The 19,965-nt window shown below is 45.8% G+C and overlaps 1 protein-coding gene and 1 long non-coding RNA gene across 2 annotated transcripts in view; both read left to right on the plus strand.

The window, feature by feature from the left end:
- The first annotated feature begins 7,986 nt into the window (after positions 1-7,986).
- Dtnbp1 (dystrobrevin binding protein 1) overlaps positions 7,987-19,965 on the plus strand; it is a 116,171-nt gene continuing 104,192 nt past the window's right edge. Inside the window, exon 1 of the mRNA XM_028867718.2 lies at positions 7,987-8,098. Within this exon, the coding sequence (XP_028723551.1) occupies positions 8,043-8,098 (56 nt within the window). The 5' untranslated portion in view covers positions 7,987-8,042. The remainder of the gene's footprint in view (positions 8,099-19,965) is intronic.
- LOC119088014 lies at positions 8,112-9,265 on the plus strand. The gene is made up of 2 exons (XR_005091568.1): positions 8,112-8,628; positions 8,971-9,265. It is a non-coding gene; the product is annotated as an uncharacterized LOC119088014 (long non-coding RNA).

Here is a 19,965-nt window from a genome sequence, read left to right on the forward strand (position 1 = left end):
CTGTGACCTCTTTCCCAGGCAGTCTCCCACAGCTGTCCAGACAGGGAAATGGGGACAGTGTACTGGTTCTAACTTACCTATCCTCACCGCAAAACTACAAGATGGCAGTAAATCCTGCTTCACCAGCCTAGGGATGTGGTACAGAATTGTTACTCAAGTTATCCTCTGGTTCACCCATCAGCAATGACTTTCTTCCCTCCTTAGGGTTTCTTCTTCCTTAATACATTTCAACAACAACAACAACTCTGAGATTGTCTTGCTTTTTCTTGGCTGCAGTCAAAACTGATTCACCCACCTGTGACAAGCTAGAGCTGCCATAGTTGTTGGCTGTTTTGTGCTAAAATTAGATGATCTATGCTAAAATTGCCTTGTGCTCCCAGTGAGGTCATCTTTGGTGAGCTGGACCTTTCTTTACACACACACACACACACACACACACACACACACACACACACACACACACACACCTCACCCTCATTCCTAGGATCTTGACTGGGCTCCAGTGGCTCTTTCCTAATAGAATTTACACTTTACTGTGGACTCCGGTGACCTACACAAATCATAACTCTCTTACCTCACATTCTCTCCATCCCCTTCCACCAACGTGAGTTCCTTTGTGGGTCTCCTTAGTCAGTTCACCTAGTGAGTCTACTTGGACCTACCGGGGGTGTTTTACTCACATGGGACTGTTTTCTTGGAGATGGATTCTCTGGAAAGGGCATTTCTATAGAGGTTGTTACATTGGCAGGCTTTGTGTGAGACCATGGTCCTTGTGATGGTTAATATTGCAACAGGATCTAGAATTAGCTAAGAGATACACCTTGAGCATGCTTTCAAGAAGTTATTTAAACAAATTGAAGTTGGAAGGCCCACCTTAATTATGGGCAGCACCATTCCATGGGCTGGACTAAATAAAAATGAGACCGCAAGCTGAACGCCAGCATCCATCCTACTGTAGATGCAATGTGGCCCGGCTCAAACTCCTGCCTTTCTGCCCCGATCCCCACGGTTTTGCTGCCATGATGGGCTGTCTCCTCAAACTGTTAAGCTAAAATAACCTTCCCTTCCTTCCTTCCTCCCTTCCTTCCTTCTTTCCTTCCATTGCTTTTCCAGGGTATTTTACCACAACAGAAAACTAACTAATACAGTCCTATTTTTGACACCATAGAAGTGGCTCAACATGCTGGGTGTCTTCCTGCAGTGACCTCTAAGTTTGAGAACGCCAGGGTGGTAAAGATCCTGGAGTGAACAACTGTCTAATACTAAAGGAGAAGTTAGACTGTCAAGTTTATTTAACCAATGTGGTGGACAAATCCTTCTTAGTTCACTTTCTTACTTAGGGCTAAACTCTAACCACCCATGTCTCAGATTCAAGTACGCAGTGGAAAGCCTCTTGCTCCTCTTGCTTCCTAGCCAGGAGCATGGAACTCTCCTCTACTCTGTAGCAGGAATCTTAAAAGTTCTTATTAATAAAATCAAACCCAAGCCGAGTTATTGGGGTCCATGCTGGTAGATCAGAGAGACAGGACAAGCCACAGCTATCTCACCTCACCGGATCCTCAGCTGGTCTTGTCTCCTCAGACTGGTCTTGTCTCCTCAGGCTTCTGAGTCCTCATCCCAATGGCTTTCAGCTGAATTGCTGCTCGAAAGCCTGAAGCTTAACCAGCCACATGCTTAACCAGCCAAATGCTTAACCAGCCAAATGCCTCTAGTTTCTGGTCCTCACGCCTTATATATCTTTTTGGTTTCTACCACCACTCCCTGGGATTAAAGGCTGGCTTTCTGGGATTAAAGGCGTGTCACCATGCTTGGCTATTTCCAATGTGGCCTTGAACTCACAGAGATCCAGGGGGATTTCTGTCTCTGGAATGCTAGGATTAAAGGCGTGTGCTATCACTGCCTAACTAGTGGCTTGTCTGTTCTCTGACCCCAGGTAAGTTTATTAAGGTACACAATATTTTGGGGAACACAATACCTCCACACTACTCCCTTTCAGAATGCTGAGATCCTGGGAGGGGCCTGGCATAGTCATGGCCATGACCACTCCTTCCCTGCTCTGTGGCTCTCTGTTTTCTCTGTCTCCTTCCAAAGGTCTTGCAGTCCACATGAATGGTAGTATCCTGGGTAACCTATCAAAGGCTTGAGAGATGATCTACCTTGGCTCTCTCCTGGGGGCATTAGTTTTCACATTACCAGGCATTGTTTTCCCAGGGCTGGGCCTTGGACAATAGGCCAGAGGCTCACACTTGACCAAACCAACCATAAGCACCTTCCAGAGGTGGCACTAAGGTCTCTGGGTTTAAATGTATAAGGTGAGCCTGTTGTAGAATATTATTTTAACTGTGTAAAGATGTGTTGTATTTGTTTATGATGCAGAATATTACTTTAACTGTGTAAAGGTGTGTTACATTTGTATATGCTGCATTTGTTTAATGATGTAAGGATGTGTGTTTAATTATGTAAAGATGTGTTGCATTTGTTTCATCTTCTCTGCCTAAGGCACCTGATTGGTCTAATAAAGAGCTGAACAGCCAATAGGTAGGCAGGAGAAGGATAGGCAGTGCTGGCAGGCAGAGAGAATAAGTAGGAGGAGAAATCCAGGCTTGAGAGAGGAGAAGAAAGGAGGAGAGAATGAAGAGAGAGAGGGGCATGCCTGGGGTCAGCCAGGCATGAGAAGCAGTAAAAGTAAGAGATACAGAAGGAAGACAAGTAAAAAACCCCAAGGCAAAAAAAAAAATAATAATAATAATAGAGAAATAGGTTAATTTAAGTTAAAAGTAGCCAGAAATGAGCCTAAGTTAGGCCGAGCATTCATAACTAAGTCTCCATGATATGACTTGGGAGCCGGTAGGTGGCTAAAAAATAAAGCCTGGTACATGAGCCCCAACAACTGGCCCCCTCTGATGATTCTTCTGAAGCAAAGCCAAGGTGATTCACCCCTAGTTTTGGGATCACTGGTTCACAAACAGGAATTCCCTTGTGGGCATCTACTCACCTCTAGAGTAGAGGCTCACACAGATTGAGGTGTGATTTTTGCTCCCAGCTGTAAAACAGGGGACAAATACATATTCATATGAGGTGCTTATAATCTTGCCTGGCACAAATGAGCTCTTTGTAAATGAAGGCTCTCGTCACAATATACTAATGACTTGTGATATTATGAGTGTCATTGCTACATCTGTAGCATCTAGTTGCTAGCATAGGTAGGGCCTGAGTATGATATATTGATGACACTACAGAAAGCTGTGAAGAGCCACACCTTGCTGGATTTTTAGGAGGCAGTGGGCAATCAGCAGATGGAGCATGCTTCTGTCTCCATCTTATTCAGCCCAATGTTTCCTTCTCCCTGCAGCCTCCAGATGGGGTAAGGAGGTAATAAAGGAGGTGAGGTTCCTCCTCTTGGGTGCTGTTCCTCCCTTGTCATTTCCACTATTTTACAAAGTTGAGATTGATTGAAAGGACTTCATTGATGAGCTAATTGCTCTTCCAGGCTGTGATTTTTCCTTCTGGTTCATTAGGGTCACAGGTGCACAGTAATTAGACTACAGGGAAAAGGAATCAGCCATTCCACATATTCCACAGAGCTTTTTAATACCGTGTAAAACTGGCTTATTAAGACAACAGTTACCATCTGTGAACTTCCATGCCCGTCTTAGGGTTTCTATTGCTGTGAAGAGACACCATGACCATGGCAACTCTTATTTATCAAGGAAAACATTTAACTGGAGTGGCTCACTGGCAATTTCAGAGGTTCAATCCATTATCATCATGGTAGGGATCGTGGCAGCATGCAGGCAGATATGGTGCTGGCTACATCTTGATCAGAAGGCAACAGGAAATGGACTGTGTGTCATACTGAGGGAAGCCTGAGCAAAAGAGATCTCAAAGCCTACTCCCACAGTGATACACTTCCTCCAACAAGGCCATGCCTACTTCAACAAGGTCATGCTTCCTAATAGTGTCACTCCCTTTGAGGGTTATTTTCTTTTAAACCACCACAATTCCATGTGTAAACAAGTGTTAGAAATTGTCAAAAGAGCCATGGGGGTCTGTGGTAGTTTGATGTAATTGGCCCCCACAAACTCATAGAAAGTGGCACTATTAGGAAGTGTGGCCTTGTTGGAGTAGGTGTGGCCTTGTTGGAGGAAGTATGTCACTGTGTGGGTGGGCTCTGAGGTCTCTTTTGCTCCAGCTTCACTCAGTATGACAGTCAGTCCATTTCCTGTTGCCTTCGGATCAAGAAGTAGTCAGCACCATATCTGCTTACATACCACCATGTTCCCTGTATGATAATGGACTGAACTTCTGAAACTGTTAAATGTCTTTTCCTTTATAAGAGTTGTCAGCCGGTCGGTGGTGGCGCACGGATCTCTGTGAGTTCGAGGCCAGCCTGGGCTACCAAGTGAGCTCCAGGAAAGGCGCAAAGCTACGCAGAGAAACCCTGTCTCGAAAAACCAAAAAAAAAAAAAAAGAGTTGTCATGGTCAGGTGTCACTTCACAGCAATAAACACCCTAAGACAGGGTTTAAGATCAAGGCTGCTGATGCGTGAAGAACTGTTCTCCCCTGCAGATGGAAAGGCCCTTGTGTTGGCTCTGTGGTTCACAGCTCTAACTAGACCTCAAAATCACAGAGAAGCTCTCACACAATATGGAAATGTTGCTTTCAAATCAAATGTTCTCAAGCTTAAGCCAGTGCGGATGGAAAATTAACACTGTCTCCCACGTTTTTTGGAGGCACAGCTAGCCTTGAAAACCACCAAGTGAAATTATAATTATCAATTATTAGTGCTTTTCCCCCTTATGTGTATCAAGCTGAAACTTCACCATCTGAAATGATTGTTCCAATTTTCATTTTTGCTACTAATTCATATTAAACATAAAAAAACCAAAATGGGGTCTCACTATGTATGTTTTTAAGATTTATTTTTTATTTTATGTGTATGAGTGCTTTGCCCTCATGTATGTATGTGCACTGCATACATGCCTAGTTGCCTGCAGAGTCTAGGAGAGGGCACTGGATCCTTTGGAGCTAGAGATACAGGAGGTTGTGATCGTCTATGTGGGTGCTGGGAACTGAACATAGGTCCTCTGCAAGAGCAAGTACTCTAACTGCTGAGCCATTTCTCCAGCCCCTGGCTTGTTCTGGCATATTATTAAGCTCTCCCACTTGAAGACATTTCTATGCTGTAGTGGATCAAAAGATGTGGTCTTTTTCTAAGGGAAAATGATTTGTTTATAAGATAGGAGGAAGTGGTCTCCATTAGTCATGCAGGTCCATGTACTTTTATGAATGGAGTTGATTATTTATGAATATTTTATGGATAATATAGATTCAAACATATTAACAGAAACAATGGTTTCTTCCCTTAGTGCATAATACAACATCTTTTCCTTTTCATCTGAGCAAGAAGATGAAGCCAGAAGTCTAGTTAGTTTCTATTATCATGAGATGAAGCTTGAAATACAAACAGAAGTAGGATGTCTTCTGCTACTCTTTCCACTTAGTTCATGTTAGGCACTCACACCTTCGCAATGCAGGCCACTCCAGGCAGCACATGCCTCCTGGATCTGTTGAACGCCATCCTGAGTCCTTGCTGCCCTTTTCCAATTCCTTTCCTTCATATTCAACGGCATCCTGGCCTTTGATCTTGTGCAGTAGACTTCACTTTTCAACCTCGCAGGTTTGAAAGCCTCTGCTTTCTTTTTCAGAGTCACCTTGCCAGCTCTGTTTAGCTTATCTCAAGTAGCTACTCATCGCTTCGGAAGAAACATGTACGTCTCTTAGGTGGATGGTTCTGGCATCTTCAGACTCGATGATGCTCAAAATATTTAGATATTTACAAATCTAAGTTAGGTCCTGGTTGTTAAATGCTCATGGTGTCTCTCCTAAAAGACCTCTGACAGTGATGTGGTGTGGAATCTTCTGGGGTTGTACAGCTTTACACATTAGCAGCAGCTTCCTTTGGGAGTCAAATCCCACCAAATCTTTGTGGGTTGCTCTGTTTGCCGTGAAAATCTGTTGTAACAGGATTTTTTTTAACCCCTGCCCTGAAAAGTCCTGTGGGAAAGCACCCTACCCTTTTGTAGAAACTCAGGGTAGAAGTGTCCCAGCTGACCGCATGATTCTTGGCTCTTATTAAACTGCTTGCTTGCTTTCCCCTGCAACTGCAGACCAGGTTGTAGTCTTTCTGTGTTCTTTGTCTTTACAAACTCCTTGTAAAATGCACTTGGGGCTGCACTGTGAGAAGCATTTCTCTCCAGGAGTCACTAGCAGACTTAATACAGACTCTTAATTTGAACTTTTCGTGAGGGTGGTGCCTGGGTTTTTACCCCTTAACACTAACGACCTACAGACCTGACAAGGTCACATGCTTAATAAACTTTAAAATAAACAGGATGTAAAATACCAAGATGAACACGCAAACACTGTCTTTGTTGAAAACAGACAAATGTAAGCAGCAAAGGAAAAGGAAAGCTTAGAGGGAGAAAGATAGGACCCAGATGGTCATAAAACTGTACCCTCCTGATTGCTCAGCCAGTGATGAAAGGGAAGAGGAGACCTGTATCGCGGTTACAAAAGTTCTTCTCTGTGCTCAGCGTGCCCACTATTCTGGACTGATGCCTGTCTTTACCAAGTGGTATGACCCGAACTGACATACTCTCACTCCTCGGCCAAGTCTACAGTGCTCTTATTATGAAGTGAGGGTCCCTGTTTCTCACACTCAAGTGTTCAAGCATATGAACCCTGTAGGGAACAATTTATATCCAAACCCCAATAGGGAGCTAACTCCTCTTTTTTATTTTGATACGGCTAATGAAGTACATGCCTAATATTCCTAGGGCAGCGGAGCTGCTGATACTGAACCTCAAACGAAACCTTGCCCATCATGGAAAAGAGAATGTCATCCTGTAGCTTGTCCTACAGAGAAACGAGTCCTCATTTTGGAAGTTTGTACCCAAGAAAAGCAGGACTAAACACCCAACTTCCTAGCTCAGTAGTCAGCATCGTCCTCCCTCCTCGGTGGAAAAGGCTCGAAGTGTTTTGATCATCACCTTTTCACATGGAAGACAAGTATAAGGAGGTAGCTCGGTGGTAGAGTGCTTGCCTAGCACACCGCAAAGGATGTTGGGTTTGAGATGCCCCGTGGACACATGCTGAAACAACTGACAGGAAAGGGGATCAGGCTGAAACTAGAGAAATGGGTACCAGCAGTGCCTTGGTAGAGACTACATTAGATGATGAATAGGCTAACCCGGGGAGAGTCTGTGAACATAGTCTTGTAAGCAGCTATTGAAACAGAATGGATGAAAGGAAGAAAGAGTCGAGCAAATAAATGCACGGAGGACAACTGAAAGGTTGAGAACAGTTGGTACAGGAAGTAACAAGGAGGGCTGGCTCAGTTGTAGAGCCTTAGTATCCAAGATACTGTGGGTTTGACCCCCGCCCAGGGACAGGGACGGGGTGGGGTGTAACAAATGGTAACAACCTGGAGGTGTTAAGGGCACAGGAATTTGATGGGGTCGGTTAAAGATCTAGAGTGTGAAAAGCAAAGGTATGGAGACAGGTGATCTATCACTGCCGAAGCCCAACACCAGGGACCGAATCCTTGACTCAGTGTTGCTACACAGGGAGGCTACCCAAGAGATTCCCGCAGCTCTCTTCCGACCCTCGAAAGCCAACCCTTCACTACAAGGCGCGAGGGACGGAAATCATCTTTCCAAGATGCATTGGCGCTGCGGAGTTATCCCGGAGAAGGCCCGGCTCCAGCTTAGAAGCGGGCGGCCAGCCGGTTTCCCGCCGGGTCGGCGGAGAAGGCGAGCGCCTGGGCGAAGGCCCCGCCCCTTCAGCGCAGCGGGACTTTTCCCTGTGCGCTGCACTGCGGCTGCGCGGGCCGGGCGCGCGCGGAGGGGGCGGGGACGCGGAAGGCGCGGCGGCTGCGGTGCCGGGCGAGAGTCGGCGGAGGGGCGGGGGCGCCCAACGGCGGCGTCGGGGAGCGGCGGCGGCGGCGGCGGCGGCGCGAGGCCTGAAGGGAGGGGACGCGATGCTGGAGACCCTGCGCGAGCGGCTGCTGAGCGTGCAGCAGGATTTCACCTCCGGGTGAGTACGCGGTGGGCGACCCAGAGGGCCGCGGGGCTGCCGTCGGCTCGGCGCGCCCGGGCGCCTCGGAGACAACGAACTTGCCAGCGTCCCGGCGGCAGCACCGAGTCCCTTTGGTCCCGAGTGGCGCGGACGGGATGCCCCCCTCCCCTGTCGCGGGGCAGCGGTGCTTGGCTGGCCAGGACGGTCACGTGAGGGGCCGTGTCCTCCGCATTGGGAGCCCGCGGGCCTACCCGGGACAGGACCCCCCCCGGGACCCGCCTGACCCTCCGGTTTCAGTTCCGACACGCTCGGCCCGAGCCTTGGCCAGGCTGGCCCGCCTCTTCTGCTGCCGTCTCCGCCTTTGCCCTGGTTTAACGCCCGGTTGGAGGAGCTGGGCCAGAGGAACGGAACTGGGTCGAAACTGTTCATACCGGAGTTGCCCAAACTTTGGCCGCCCCGGGGAACCTTTCGCAATCTCCAGGCTCTGGCCTCTCGGAGCTCCAGTTAAGCCGGAATGTCAGGGAAGGGGTCATTAAAGGATTCCCCAGGTGATTCCGATGTGCTGCAAAGTCTGGGAACGTGACTGGATGCCAGGCTCCCTAAGCGGGGTTTTACCATTTAGCCTGACTACAAGTTACCCAGTCTCTTGTCTCTACGACTGTAAAATGATAGTGATGCTGCTTATCTCATAAACTTATTGGGACTGTTAGTAACTGTTAAATAAACAGACAGTAAGCACTGTTTGTAGGTTTTTAGTATTTAATTCATTTACAACTTGTATTGCTTTACGAAAAGTGTCACCTTTATAAAGGATCTGACATATCTTTGGTTTGTTCTTCCTTTTTTTTTTTTTTGTTTTTGTTTTGTTTTGTTTTTTTGTTTTGATACAGTGTCTTATACAGTAGCCCAGATTGGCTTTGAACTGCTGGGAATATTCCTGCGTCGGTGCTGGGATTCCAGGAATCCACCACCATGACCTGATGGTCTGTCATGTGTTTGGAAGAGTGTTCACAATGTGAGGGCACCTTAGTCACGATGCTACTTTAATAATTAATGGGAAAAGCGTTAGCTGATCTCTCATCTCGTGGAACAAAAATGTTTATACTGTTTGCCTGTTGAATAGTAACAAACTGGCAAACATTTGAAAGCTTCCAGTATAAATAAAGCATTTTACTGACAATTTTAGCTTTGTGTTCTAGTCAATATTAATTATGAGTGCCTAAGGAATTAGTCAGTGGTAATTGTTATTGCATGCTTGTATTTTTAAGCTATAAATTTAGGAAAAGTAACCTTTTTTGAATGTAAATTTAAAAAACTTTAGTGTATTGCTATAAAAATAGCCTCCTTGTAGCCTGAGAGTGGCCATGACTAAACCCCCCTTGAATACCCTTCTGTTACTACTTCAGGGAATTTTGATGGCTTAGCAGTCCCTTTTGTAGTTGCTAGGATCAGACATCACATGGTTGTCTTAGAACCCATTCTTATGTTTGATATTTGTTTCGAGGGTTTATTGCTAATTATTCTAATTAGGAATGTGGACTCTGGACTGCACAGGCCCACGCTGTCTTCTGAGATCTGGAGAGCTTTAAAGGTTTAGAGTTTGCCGGGTGTTTGGTGGCGCATGCCTTTAATCCCAGCACTCGGGAGGCAGAGGCAGGTGGATCTCTGTGAGTTCGAGGCCAGCCTGGGCTACCAAGTGAGCTCCAGGAAAGGCGCAAAGCTACACAGAGAAACCCTGTCTCAAAAAACCAAAAAAAAAAAAAAAAGGTTTAGAGTTTATTTAGGGACAGGATCTGAGGGTAGGTATGTGATCAGGACCCCCTGGAAAGTGATGCCATAGCCTGGAGGCAGGTTTAGAGTTAGATCATCCTGAGAAAGTTTTGTTCCTTGTCGGTTCTTACGTCTCAGCTTCCTTTCTGCACAGGTTACTTAACAGACAGGCCAGCAGACCCTACGCCATTATCCTGTTACCTGGCAGGGAAATAATACTCTTCAAATCATGTGTGTCTGCCAGTGAAAAGGTAGCTCTAACTGCTGATATTAACTTTGTTCAGTTCCTTGATTTCCTACAGTTTTTTGAGGGAAAATCAAAACAAACAACCCATCTTTCTGAGTCTCTCAAATTCCTGCTTGAGAACCCCCTGTTCTGTTTTACATACTTAGCCATTTCGGCCTTGGCTAATAAATTAAGCACAATACACGTTTCTGTGGTAATAAGCACTGAGAGATTCCTTTGAAAGAGTTATGGCAGTCACCTCCCAAGACTATCATATTAAACCTGTCCCTATAGGACTCTTGGTAAGTGGAGCAAGTGTTTGGCAGACAGAGCAGCTACCATCTGAAACAGTTTTGAATGCCCTGTGCTCAGGTTTCCGTTAATAGGTTTTCTGAGTTTGATATGTGCAGTGTTACTCCTAACAGTCAGCAGGGACAGTGACTCTCAAGTTTCCCTCATTGTCAGCTTCTGAAAACTCATGAAGCTGGACTCTTAACTCCAGGCAAATTACCTTTTGAATTTTTTTCCATGTGTATGTTTGTGTGTCTCTGTGTATGAATGTCATGTGTATGCAGGTGCCTGCAGAGGAGAGATGAGAGCATGGAATCCCCTGGACCTGGAGTGACAGGCAGTAGTAAACAGCCATGTGGTTGCTGGGAACCAAACTTGAGTACTCGGGAAGAACAAATCCTTTTAACTGCTGAGATATCACTCCACTGCCTTCCCCGAAATAGGACTATTTTTATTGTTCTCCTAAGAGAATGACGCCTCAGTGACTAAATCATGCCCAACGAGGTCCTCCAAGACTCCTCTAAGCCAGGAAACTGCTATCATCTTGTGGATGTCATCAGTGTCCCAAGTGCGAAAGAATGAGCCTACCTGGGCTTGTTGAGTATTTATAGGACCCCTCCTCACCTGAGTATCCAGCTGCTCCCTCTTGCCTGTTATACTCAGTGCTGCCTTAATTACACATGGCCTCCAGAGGGGGTTAGCAGGGGATAGCTAGAGGAGGGGAAGCCCTCATCTCTCCAGGGTAAAGGCTTTTTAGGTGCAGTCTGTTGGGGGAGATGCACCCACACTGCTCTAAGTAATGTCTCACCTGTGTTTTGTAAGGAAGCTCAATAAACTTCTTGGTTCCCCAAAGTGTACTTTGTAGATATCATGTCTTGGTTTGTCCTTGGGACCCTGGGGGATAGGGGGCGGTAAACATTGTTAATGTCTCCCCCAAAGAAGGAAGTTTAATTACAGAGACCACAATATCTACAATCCATTCATACTTAAGGGGAAATGCATTGTACAGTCATAATTGTTACAGGACAAGACAGAGATTACAGATGGTCTGGAGGAACCCAGGTTGTCCTTAGATTTTTAGCTTTTCTTTTTTTAGTACTGGGTGCCTTAGGATTTCTATTGCTGTGAAAAGACACCATGACCACAGCAACTCTTCTAAAGGAAAACATTTAATTGGGATGGTTCACTTACAGTTCAGAGGTTTAGTCCATGATCATCATGATGGGAAGCAAGGCAGCATGCAGGCAGACATGGTGCTGGAGCTGAGAGTCCTTATACCTTGATCCAAAGGCAACAGGAAGTGAGCTGAAACACTGGGTGTGGCTTGAGCATATATGAGGCATCAAAGCCCCACTCTAAAGTGACACACTTCCTCCAACAAGACCATACATACCTATTCCAACAAGGCCACACTTCCCAATAGTGCCATTCCCTCTGGAGGCCATTTTCTTTCAAACCACCACATTCCACTCCCTGGCCCCCCAAAATGCATTCAGTCCAATTTGAAAAGTGCCCATAGTTTATAACTGTCTCAAACTCATTTAAAAGTCTGAAGTTCATAGTCTTTTCTGAAATTCATGCATTGTCTTAACTGTTATCCTCTGTAAAATCAAAATTAAAAAAAAAACAGATCACATTTTTACAACGTATATCCTGTAGGGAAGGGAACACAGGAAATACTGGACCAAAGCAAGACTGAAAACCAGCTGGGTCAACTCCAAACTCTGTATCTCCATGTCTGATATCAAAATGCTCTTCAGATCTGCAGCTCCTTTGAGCTTTGTTGACTGCAACATACTTCTTCTCTTTGGCTGGTTCCTCTCCCTGTTAGCATCTCTCCTGGGCAGATATCCTTTGGTTCTGGCATCTCCAACATCTTACAGTCTCCAAGGCAATCCAGACTTCAACTTCAGTTTCACACAATGGCCTCTCTAGGCCTCCATTTAGGGACATCCCTGACACATGCCTGGCCTCAGCAGCTTTTCTTTGTCTTGGAGGCAAATTCCACAGCCCCTTTCTTCTGTCCTTAACTCCAGAACCACCTGGCCAAAGCTGTCAAGTTCTGCTTGCTGGGGCTGGAACATGGCCCCTTGTTCAATTACATCTTCAACTTTTTTTTTTTTGATGGTTCCCTTCACTGCCTAAGCTTGGATGTCGTGAAATTGGATCTGTAGTCCAGATTGGCCTTGAACTTGGTGATCTTTCAATTGTATCTTCATCAGCTTTCTGTTTTTGATGATTTCCTTCACTGCCCAAACTTGGCTGTTCTGGAACGTGCTCTGTCGACCAGGCTGGCCTTGAAAGGGAAAAATCAGTAGCCATCTTGAGAGACGCTTCCCCCACCCCTCCTCCAAAGGTATTTGCTGACCAGCAGTTTTAGAAGTGACCAGAAGTTCAACTTATAAGGCTGGGACAATAAATCTATGTATCCTGGACTTGGCAAAACAAGATATGGGGAGTAATGGGCTCAACTGACCTCAGAGAAGAGTAGGACTGAAACAATGAATCTGAATGTATATATCCTGGGTTCAGCAAAAGCAGGACATAGGGAGTAAAAATTTATGTCTCTGTAGATACCTTGAATCCTGTTAGCCATCAGTAACCTCATGCTTATAGCTCAGCCAGTAACCTCAAAGAACTACCTCACCCTTAGCCCCCTTGTCCAATCCCAAGCTGCATGTAAACCTTTCCTATATAAACCCCTTAAAGTGAGTGCTCGGGGCCGTTCTCCTCCACCCGCTGTGTCGGATGTTGGACATGGACCAAGTTTGCTTGTTTTGTTATTAAAAACCTCTGTGTGCTCGCATCGGATATTGGCTCTGTGGTGGTTTTGCTTGGGGGACTTGCGACCTGGGCACAACACCTCAAACTCAGAGATCCACCAGCCTCTGCCTTCCCAGTGCTGGAGTTAAAGGTGTGTGCTACCACACCAGGCTCTAAGCTTTTCTTTCTTTCTTTTTTTTTTTTCTTTTTTTTTTTTTTTTTTTTGGTTTTTCGAGATAGGGTTTCTCTGTGTAGCTTTGCGCCTTTCCTGGAACTCACTTGGTAGCCCAGGCTGGCCTCGAACTCACAGAGATCCGCCTGCCTCTGCCTCCCGAGTGCTGGGATTAAAGGCGTGCGCCACCACCGCCCCAGCTCTAAGCTTTTCTTTAATTCCTTTTCTCAACATGTAAATTTAGTTGGGTAGGATTTTGCCCTGAGGTCACCATTCCATTCTGTTTATCTCTTTGAATACAGGACTTAGCTCCTTTTCTTCTCAATTTTTTTTTTCTTGCTCAGCTTGTTCTTTTTCATTATATATCTTTATTAGAGTTAACACTAGTAACTGATAAGTATTTTGAATCCCCAGTGTTAGGTTTCTCCACTGATGCAATAAGCCAGATCAAGTTGTATTAAAAGTAAAGGACCAGGTTTAATCTGAGCAAAGCATTCCTGGGTGAACTGTGGTGGGGGGTGGGGGGAAGGAGGAGAAATCACCTGGCAGGTGTGTAAACAGGAGCTTAAATACCCTGTAGGCAGTCATGAGCAACTCTAGGGGAGGAGCCGCCATTTGATGGGCTTTCTGAAGGCCAGGGTTTGGAGAGGGAGGGCTAAGGCTGAGCTTCCAGTGGAAGAGTAGCCACACAATAGATTCTATACTAGGCTCTTTTGATATTTCTGCTTCCAAGGGAATTAATCCAAAACTCTTTACTTTAGCTTCAGGCAAACTTTTAAGACAAGGGCAAAAAGCAGTCACATTATTTACCAAAATATCACAAGAACAATTTCTAGGCAATGTACTCAAATTCTCCTCTGAAACTCTTGAGCCAGGCCCCCACAGTTCAAATCACTCTTAGCACCACTGTCTTCCATGTTCCTATTGGTATGGCCCATTAAGCAGTGCTTAAAGCGTTCCACTGCTTTTCTAACCCAAACTCCCAAAGTCCATATTCCTCCAAACAAAAGCATGGTCAGGCCTATCATAGCAGTACCACAGTTCCTGGTACCAACTTCTGACTTAGAGTTTCCATTGCTGTGAAGAGACACCATGACCACGGCAACTGTTATAAAGGAAAACATTTAATTGGGGTGGCTCACTTGCAGTTCAGAGGTTTAATCCATTATCATGGCAGGAAGCATAGCAGCATGCAGGCAGACATGGTCCTGGAGAAGGAGCTGAGGATTCTTACATCTTGACCCACAGGCAACAGGAAGTGGTCTAAGACACTGGGTGTGGCTTGAGCATATATGAGACCTCAAAGCCTGCCTCCAAAGTGACACACTTCCTCCAACCAGATCATACCTGCTCCAATGAGGCCACACCTCCTAACAGTGCCACTCCCTTTGGGGGCCATTTCCTTTCAATCCACCACATGCAGAATAGAACCCAGTGCTTCACACATGCCAGGCAAGTGCCTTACTGCTGAGCATCATCCCCAGTCCCTTGTGGTCTTTCCTTATAAACTTTTATCCATTGTACCAGCACCAGCACAAACCTAGTGTTGGGATTATATCATTTTCTTTTCCCTTAAGTGGTTAGCAGGCAAACCCAAGAGTCTTGGAGCTGGAGGACATTGACTGGGTCTTTTTCCTTGAGTTCTGTTTTCATTTGACTTGGTTCTTGGAGTCAGTGTAGGGGTTCCTGTAGAACATGGCTTTTATTTGTTTGTGTATTTTTTTTAGACTGGATTAGCTCTGTGGGGAAACTATTGGAAGTACATACTTTGCATCTGCTGTTTTTTTAACTTTTGAGCAGTTATGAACAAAAGAATAGGTTATTAGGTATGTAAAGCTCTTCAGGGAGCTGAAACACAAATTCCCTGAAGGTTTATGGCTGTATATTACAAGCTTGTGACCACTGCCCCCAACTCTTCTTGTTCAGTATCTTCATTCTTTTCTCCTCTTCTGTAGTTTTAAATTGTACAAAGAAGAGTATCTAATAATGTAACTTAGAGTGTGGCCTCTAGGCAAAAATTTGCTCAAGATGTTGACCTTTCTAGAATTTCTTCATTTCCTTATTTTTTTAGGTTCTGGGAATGGAACCCAGGACTTTGTGGTAGGCAAACAACCTGTCACTAAGTTACTCCTTCAGCCAACAGGTCCGTCGTTCTTTCCTGTGTATAAGTAGTGTGTATATGTGTGTGCAGGTGCATGTACCCATGTGTGTACAGACAATAGTTAGTACCAAGTGCCTTTCTCTTTTGCTTCCTACCTTTAATTTTTTTCAGATATACTTATTTTGTTTTATGTGTGTGTTTGCTTGCATGTATGTATATGCAAAGTGCCTTTTTCCATAGATGCTTTAAAAAGGTTTGAGAGGCTATATGCTCAGTTTTGTATAATATACACCAGGAAGTGTTTGTATATTGAGCTAGATCTGGCAGCTACCAAAGTTATAGAAGCAGTTTCTGCCCTGGTGGTAATGAAAAGCAAAGTGTAATGACCTGAATGTTAAAAGACACTAATGATGTGCTTTGTGAGCCCAGAGTCCTTGATTTGGGTGCATTCACTGAAGGCTTCTAAGTGGGCCTTGAAGGATAAGGATGGATTGTTACAAGTTTCAGTAAAGATACTGGAGAAATGGAAGCTATTATAGGAGATGTAGCTGGGAAGGAAGTTCAGGGCCTGGGAATAGAGAATTTTTCTTTCTTTCTTTTTTTTTTTTTTTTTTTTTTTGGTTTTTCGAGACAGGGTTTCTCTATTTAGCTTTGCACCTGCACCTTTCCTGGAACTCACTTGGTGGCCTAGGCTGGCCTCAAACTCACAGAGATCTGCCTGCCTCTGCCTCCCAAGTGCTGGGATTAAAGGTGTGCGCCACCACCGCCCGGCGAGAATTTTTCATGCTTTGCTTAATCTATCAAAAGATTTGTCCTGTGCTTGCTTTGTGTCAGGCCTATTTTAGGTACTGGGGCCATAGCACAGAACACCTAGACTAGTGTCAGGAGGCAGACCATCTAGAATATCAGAGCTGTTGTGGCTAACAGATTGAGGGATGGGCCTACATGAATTTTTGTGTTTGGGATTAGGGATGGCGAGCAGAGAAGTTATGCTTGTAAGTGTGGGCCAGGTAGGAGATGATGAGTGCTGGCAGATATTTAGAAGAGGAACGATGTGACAGGCAGTGGTTGAGCTTGTCAGCAGTGAAAAGTGAAATGAAAAGTTGTAGAACTTGTGAATGTTGATTTGTAATAGCTTGGATAAGAGATGGCATTATACCAACATGAAGGAATAAGAAGGGACTTGAGGGGAAAGGAGCAGTTGACAGGGATTTTGTGAAGTAGCCCTTGAGATCCGAGGAGCTCTTGGAAATTGAAGGTACCCTCAGGAGAGGGGTCAGAACTGAAGCAGTATGTTTGGGGTCCATTAGGGCAGAGGCGGTTTGAAAATATTTTCCCTTTTTTGAGTCTGTGGCACTTTGGTGTGCATTGCTGAGGCTGTAGAGTTTAAAGGGTCATATACACTTTTAAATGTGATAGTTTTGCTTTGAGATTCCCCCACCCCAGTGTCTGTCAGTCTGTGTCTGTCTCTCTGTCTGTGCCACATACAGAATAAGAGATATGTAAACATAATAAATTGGATTTTGATTTGTGAACAAAATTTAAAGTTGGAATAGCAGAAGGTTGAACATAGTTTACAGACTTGTGTTTTATGACCAAATATGCTGGCTTGCAGGTTTTGTAGTTTTTCAAAGCAACCATCATCCCTTTTCCTACTACCTTGTAGACAAGGTGGGAATTGATGGGCGTGCAAATGAAATGCTGTCCATACAACCCAATGCAGTTGAGCCAGCTAGCAGATCTGTCTGTCAGTAGTACACGGGGAAGCTCTGTAATATTCCACCCCGGCTCAGTAATGAGCATAGCTTGTTGATCTGTGTGTGGTTTGTGTCCATGTTGGTATGTGAATGAGTGCTTATGGGGACCAGAGGACCGTGCTGTGTGGGTGTGAATGAGTGCTTACGGGGACCAGAGGACCGTGCTGTGTGGGTGTGAATGAGTGCTTACAGGGACCGGAGGGCCGTGCTGGAGTTTTGCTTGAATTACTTTACGCCTTGTTTTGTTTTTTGAGACAGGGTCTCTCACTGAACTTGGGGCTCATCAGTTCCACTAGGCTGGCTAGCCTGTAGGTTCCAGGGATCTGTCTGTCTTCGTTTCTGCAGTGCTAGAATTACAGATGCTTTCCCTGCTTTCCCATGGATTCTGGGGATCTGAACTCAGGCCCTCAGGCTTGTCTTGATGGAGTTTGTCAACTAAGTCATCCCAGCCATCTCATTACTCTTTCATCAAGTAATAATCATACTTTTATTTGAGTTAGTCTGAAGTTTCTCAGAATGCCCCCAGATCATATTAGAAGTTTTATTTAATTCTTGGCAAATCTATGTGGTTGGATATAATACTATTTTATATTTGAGGAAACTTGGGAATTCATCTGGATCAGTATTTCCTTCCCAGTGTCCATGACATTAGGGAATATGAAATAGACTTTATTAAGTTTACAGCTCAAGATTTGTGTGAGAAATGTAAGTTGTCTCCATGTGGAAATGCTACACTAAGGGTGTTCCTAGAAAAGAACTGATTGCCTTTTTTCTTAAGAGGAAAAATATGTATATATTCAATTTCATATTTTTGTTTAAAAATAATAGAGGCAGGTGTGGTGGTGCACGCCTTCAATCCTAGTGCTCAGGAAGCAGAAGCAGAGGCAGAGGCAGGTGGATCTCTAAGGTTGAGGCCAGGCTGGTCTATATAATGAGTTCCGTGACAGCCAGAGCTGCACAGTTAGACAGTGTTTGAAAACAAACAAAAAGAACTTCAAAAGAAAAGAATAATAGTGGCTGTAACCTCACATCTTTTTCTTCATTAAATTTTCTTAACTCCTTCTTGTCCTCTTGCATTTTATTCTAAATTTTGGTACATTGATTTTTTTTTTTTTTTGAGAATGTATGATGAGAGAAGAATATTTAAAGACTTTATTGTTAGAAAAAAAATTTTGAGACAAGATCTCAGGCTGGCCTTGAACACTTAATCATCCTACCTTAGCTTCCCCTACTGCTGAGGTTCTAGACACGTGCTTCCGTGTCTGGTTTAAAACCATTTGTTAAAGTGAAAGCTTCAAACATACACAAAAATAGAGCAGTGACCTGAGCCCCATGTATCTCCATCAACAACCTGCAAGTGTTGACGTCTGTGTCTCTCCTGTCATCAGCCCTGCCCGGGTCTGCTGCACCTCTCACCTCTCATGGGGCAGTCAGCCCTGCCCGGGTCTGCTGCACCTCTCACCTCTCACGGGGCAGTCAGCCCTGCCTGGGTCTGCTGCACCTCTCACCTCTCACGGGGCAGTCAGCCCTGCCCGGGTCCGCTGCACCTCTCACCTCTCACAGGGCAGTCAGCCCTGCCTGGGTCTGCTGCACCTCTCACCTCTCACGGGGCAGTCAGCCCTGCCCGGGTCTGCTGCACCTCTCACCTCTCACGGGGCAGTCAGCCCTGCCCGGGTCTGCTGCACCTCTCACCTCTCACGGGGCAGTCAGCCCTGCCCGGGTCTGCTGCACCTCTCACCTCTCACGGGGCAGTCAGCCCTGCCCGGGTCCGCTGCACCTCTCACCTCTCACGGGGCAGTCAGCCCTGCCCGGGTCTGCTGCACCTCTCACCTCTCACGGGGCAGTCAGCCCTGCCCGGGTCTGCTGCACCTCTCACCTCTCACGGGGCAGTCAGCCCTGCCCGGGTCTGCTGCACCTCTCACCTCTCACGGGGCAGTCAGCCCTGCCCGGGTCTGCTGCACCTCTCACCTCTCACGGGGCAGTCAGCCCTGCCCGGGTCTGCTGCACCTCTCACCTCTCACCTCTCACAGGGCAGTCAGCCCTGCCCGGGTCTGCTGCACCTCTCAGGGGGCAGTCAGTCCTGCCCGGGTCTGCTGCACCTCTCACCTCTCACGGGGCAGTCAGCCCTGCCCGGGTCCGCTGCACCTCTCACCTCTCACAGGGCAGTCAGCCCTGCCCGGGTCTGCTGCACCTCTCACGGGGCAGTCAGCCCTGCCCGGGTCTGCTGCACCTCTCACCTCTCACGGGGCAGTCAGCCCTGCCCGGGTCCGCTGCTCCTCTCATGGGGCAGTCGTTTATTCACTGGCATAGACGTTACACAGATGTGCTGCCACAGTCATGACTAGGAAAATTAACACTAATTCATTGATATTATCAGTTACTCAGTCTGTAATCACATTCCCTTGCTCCTTAGAAATGCCTTTTTATAGCTGATTGTCCAAATCCAGATCAAATAAGTTCCACACATTACATTTGGTTAAAGATCAATTTTTGGAACAGATGGTTATTAAGGAGCCACATGGAGAAGCCCTTATTGAATCTTACAGCGCTTTTATTTTCAGTTCTTTGTAATGATCTCTCTTTACCTTTTATCCCAGATTTGTTGTTTTTTTTCTTGTATGGGGGAGGCAGAAAAGTTGGTATGTTGAATTTAAGAAATTAACGGGTACTTTAGAACTCTGTATCTGAGATATCGACGTAGATAGATGTTATGCAGCACCTTCCATGCAGTGTGTAAACGTCATCCTGCCTGAGTGGGGCCCACTGCTCTGTCTGACAGTCTCACGATGGCCATATCCAGATTGT

The sequence above is a fragment of the Peromyscus leucopus genome, chromosome 5 (assembly GCF_004664715.2).
Source record: "Peromyscus leucopus breed LL Stock chromosome 5, UCI_PerLeu_2.1, whole genome shotgun sequence".
Classification (NCBI taxonomy): Eukaryota; Metazoa; Chordata; class Mammalia; order Rodentia; family Cricetidae; genus Peromyscus; species Peromyscus leucopus.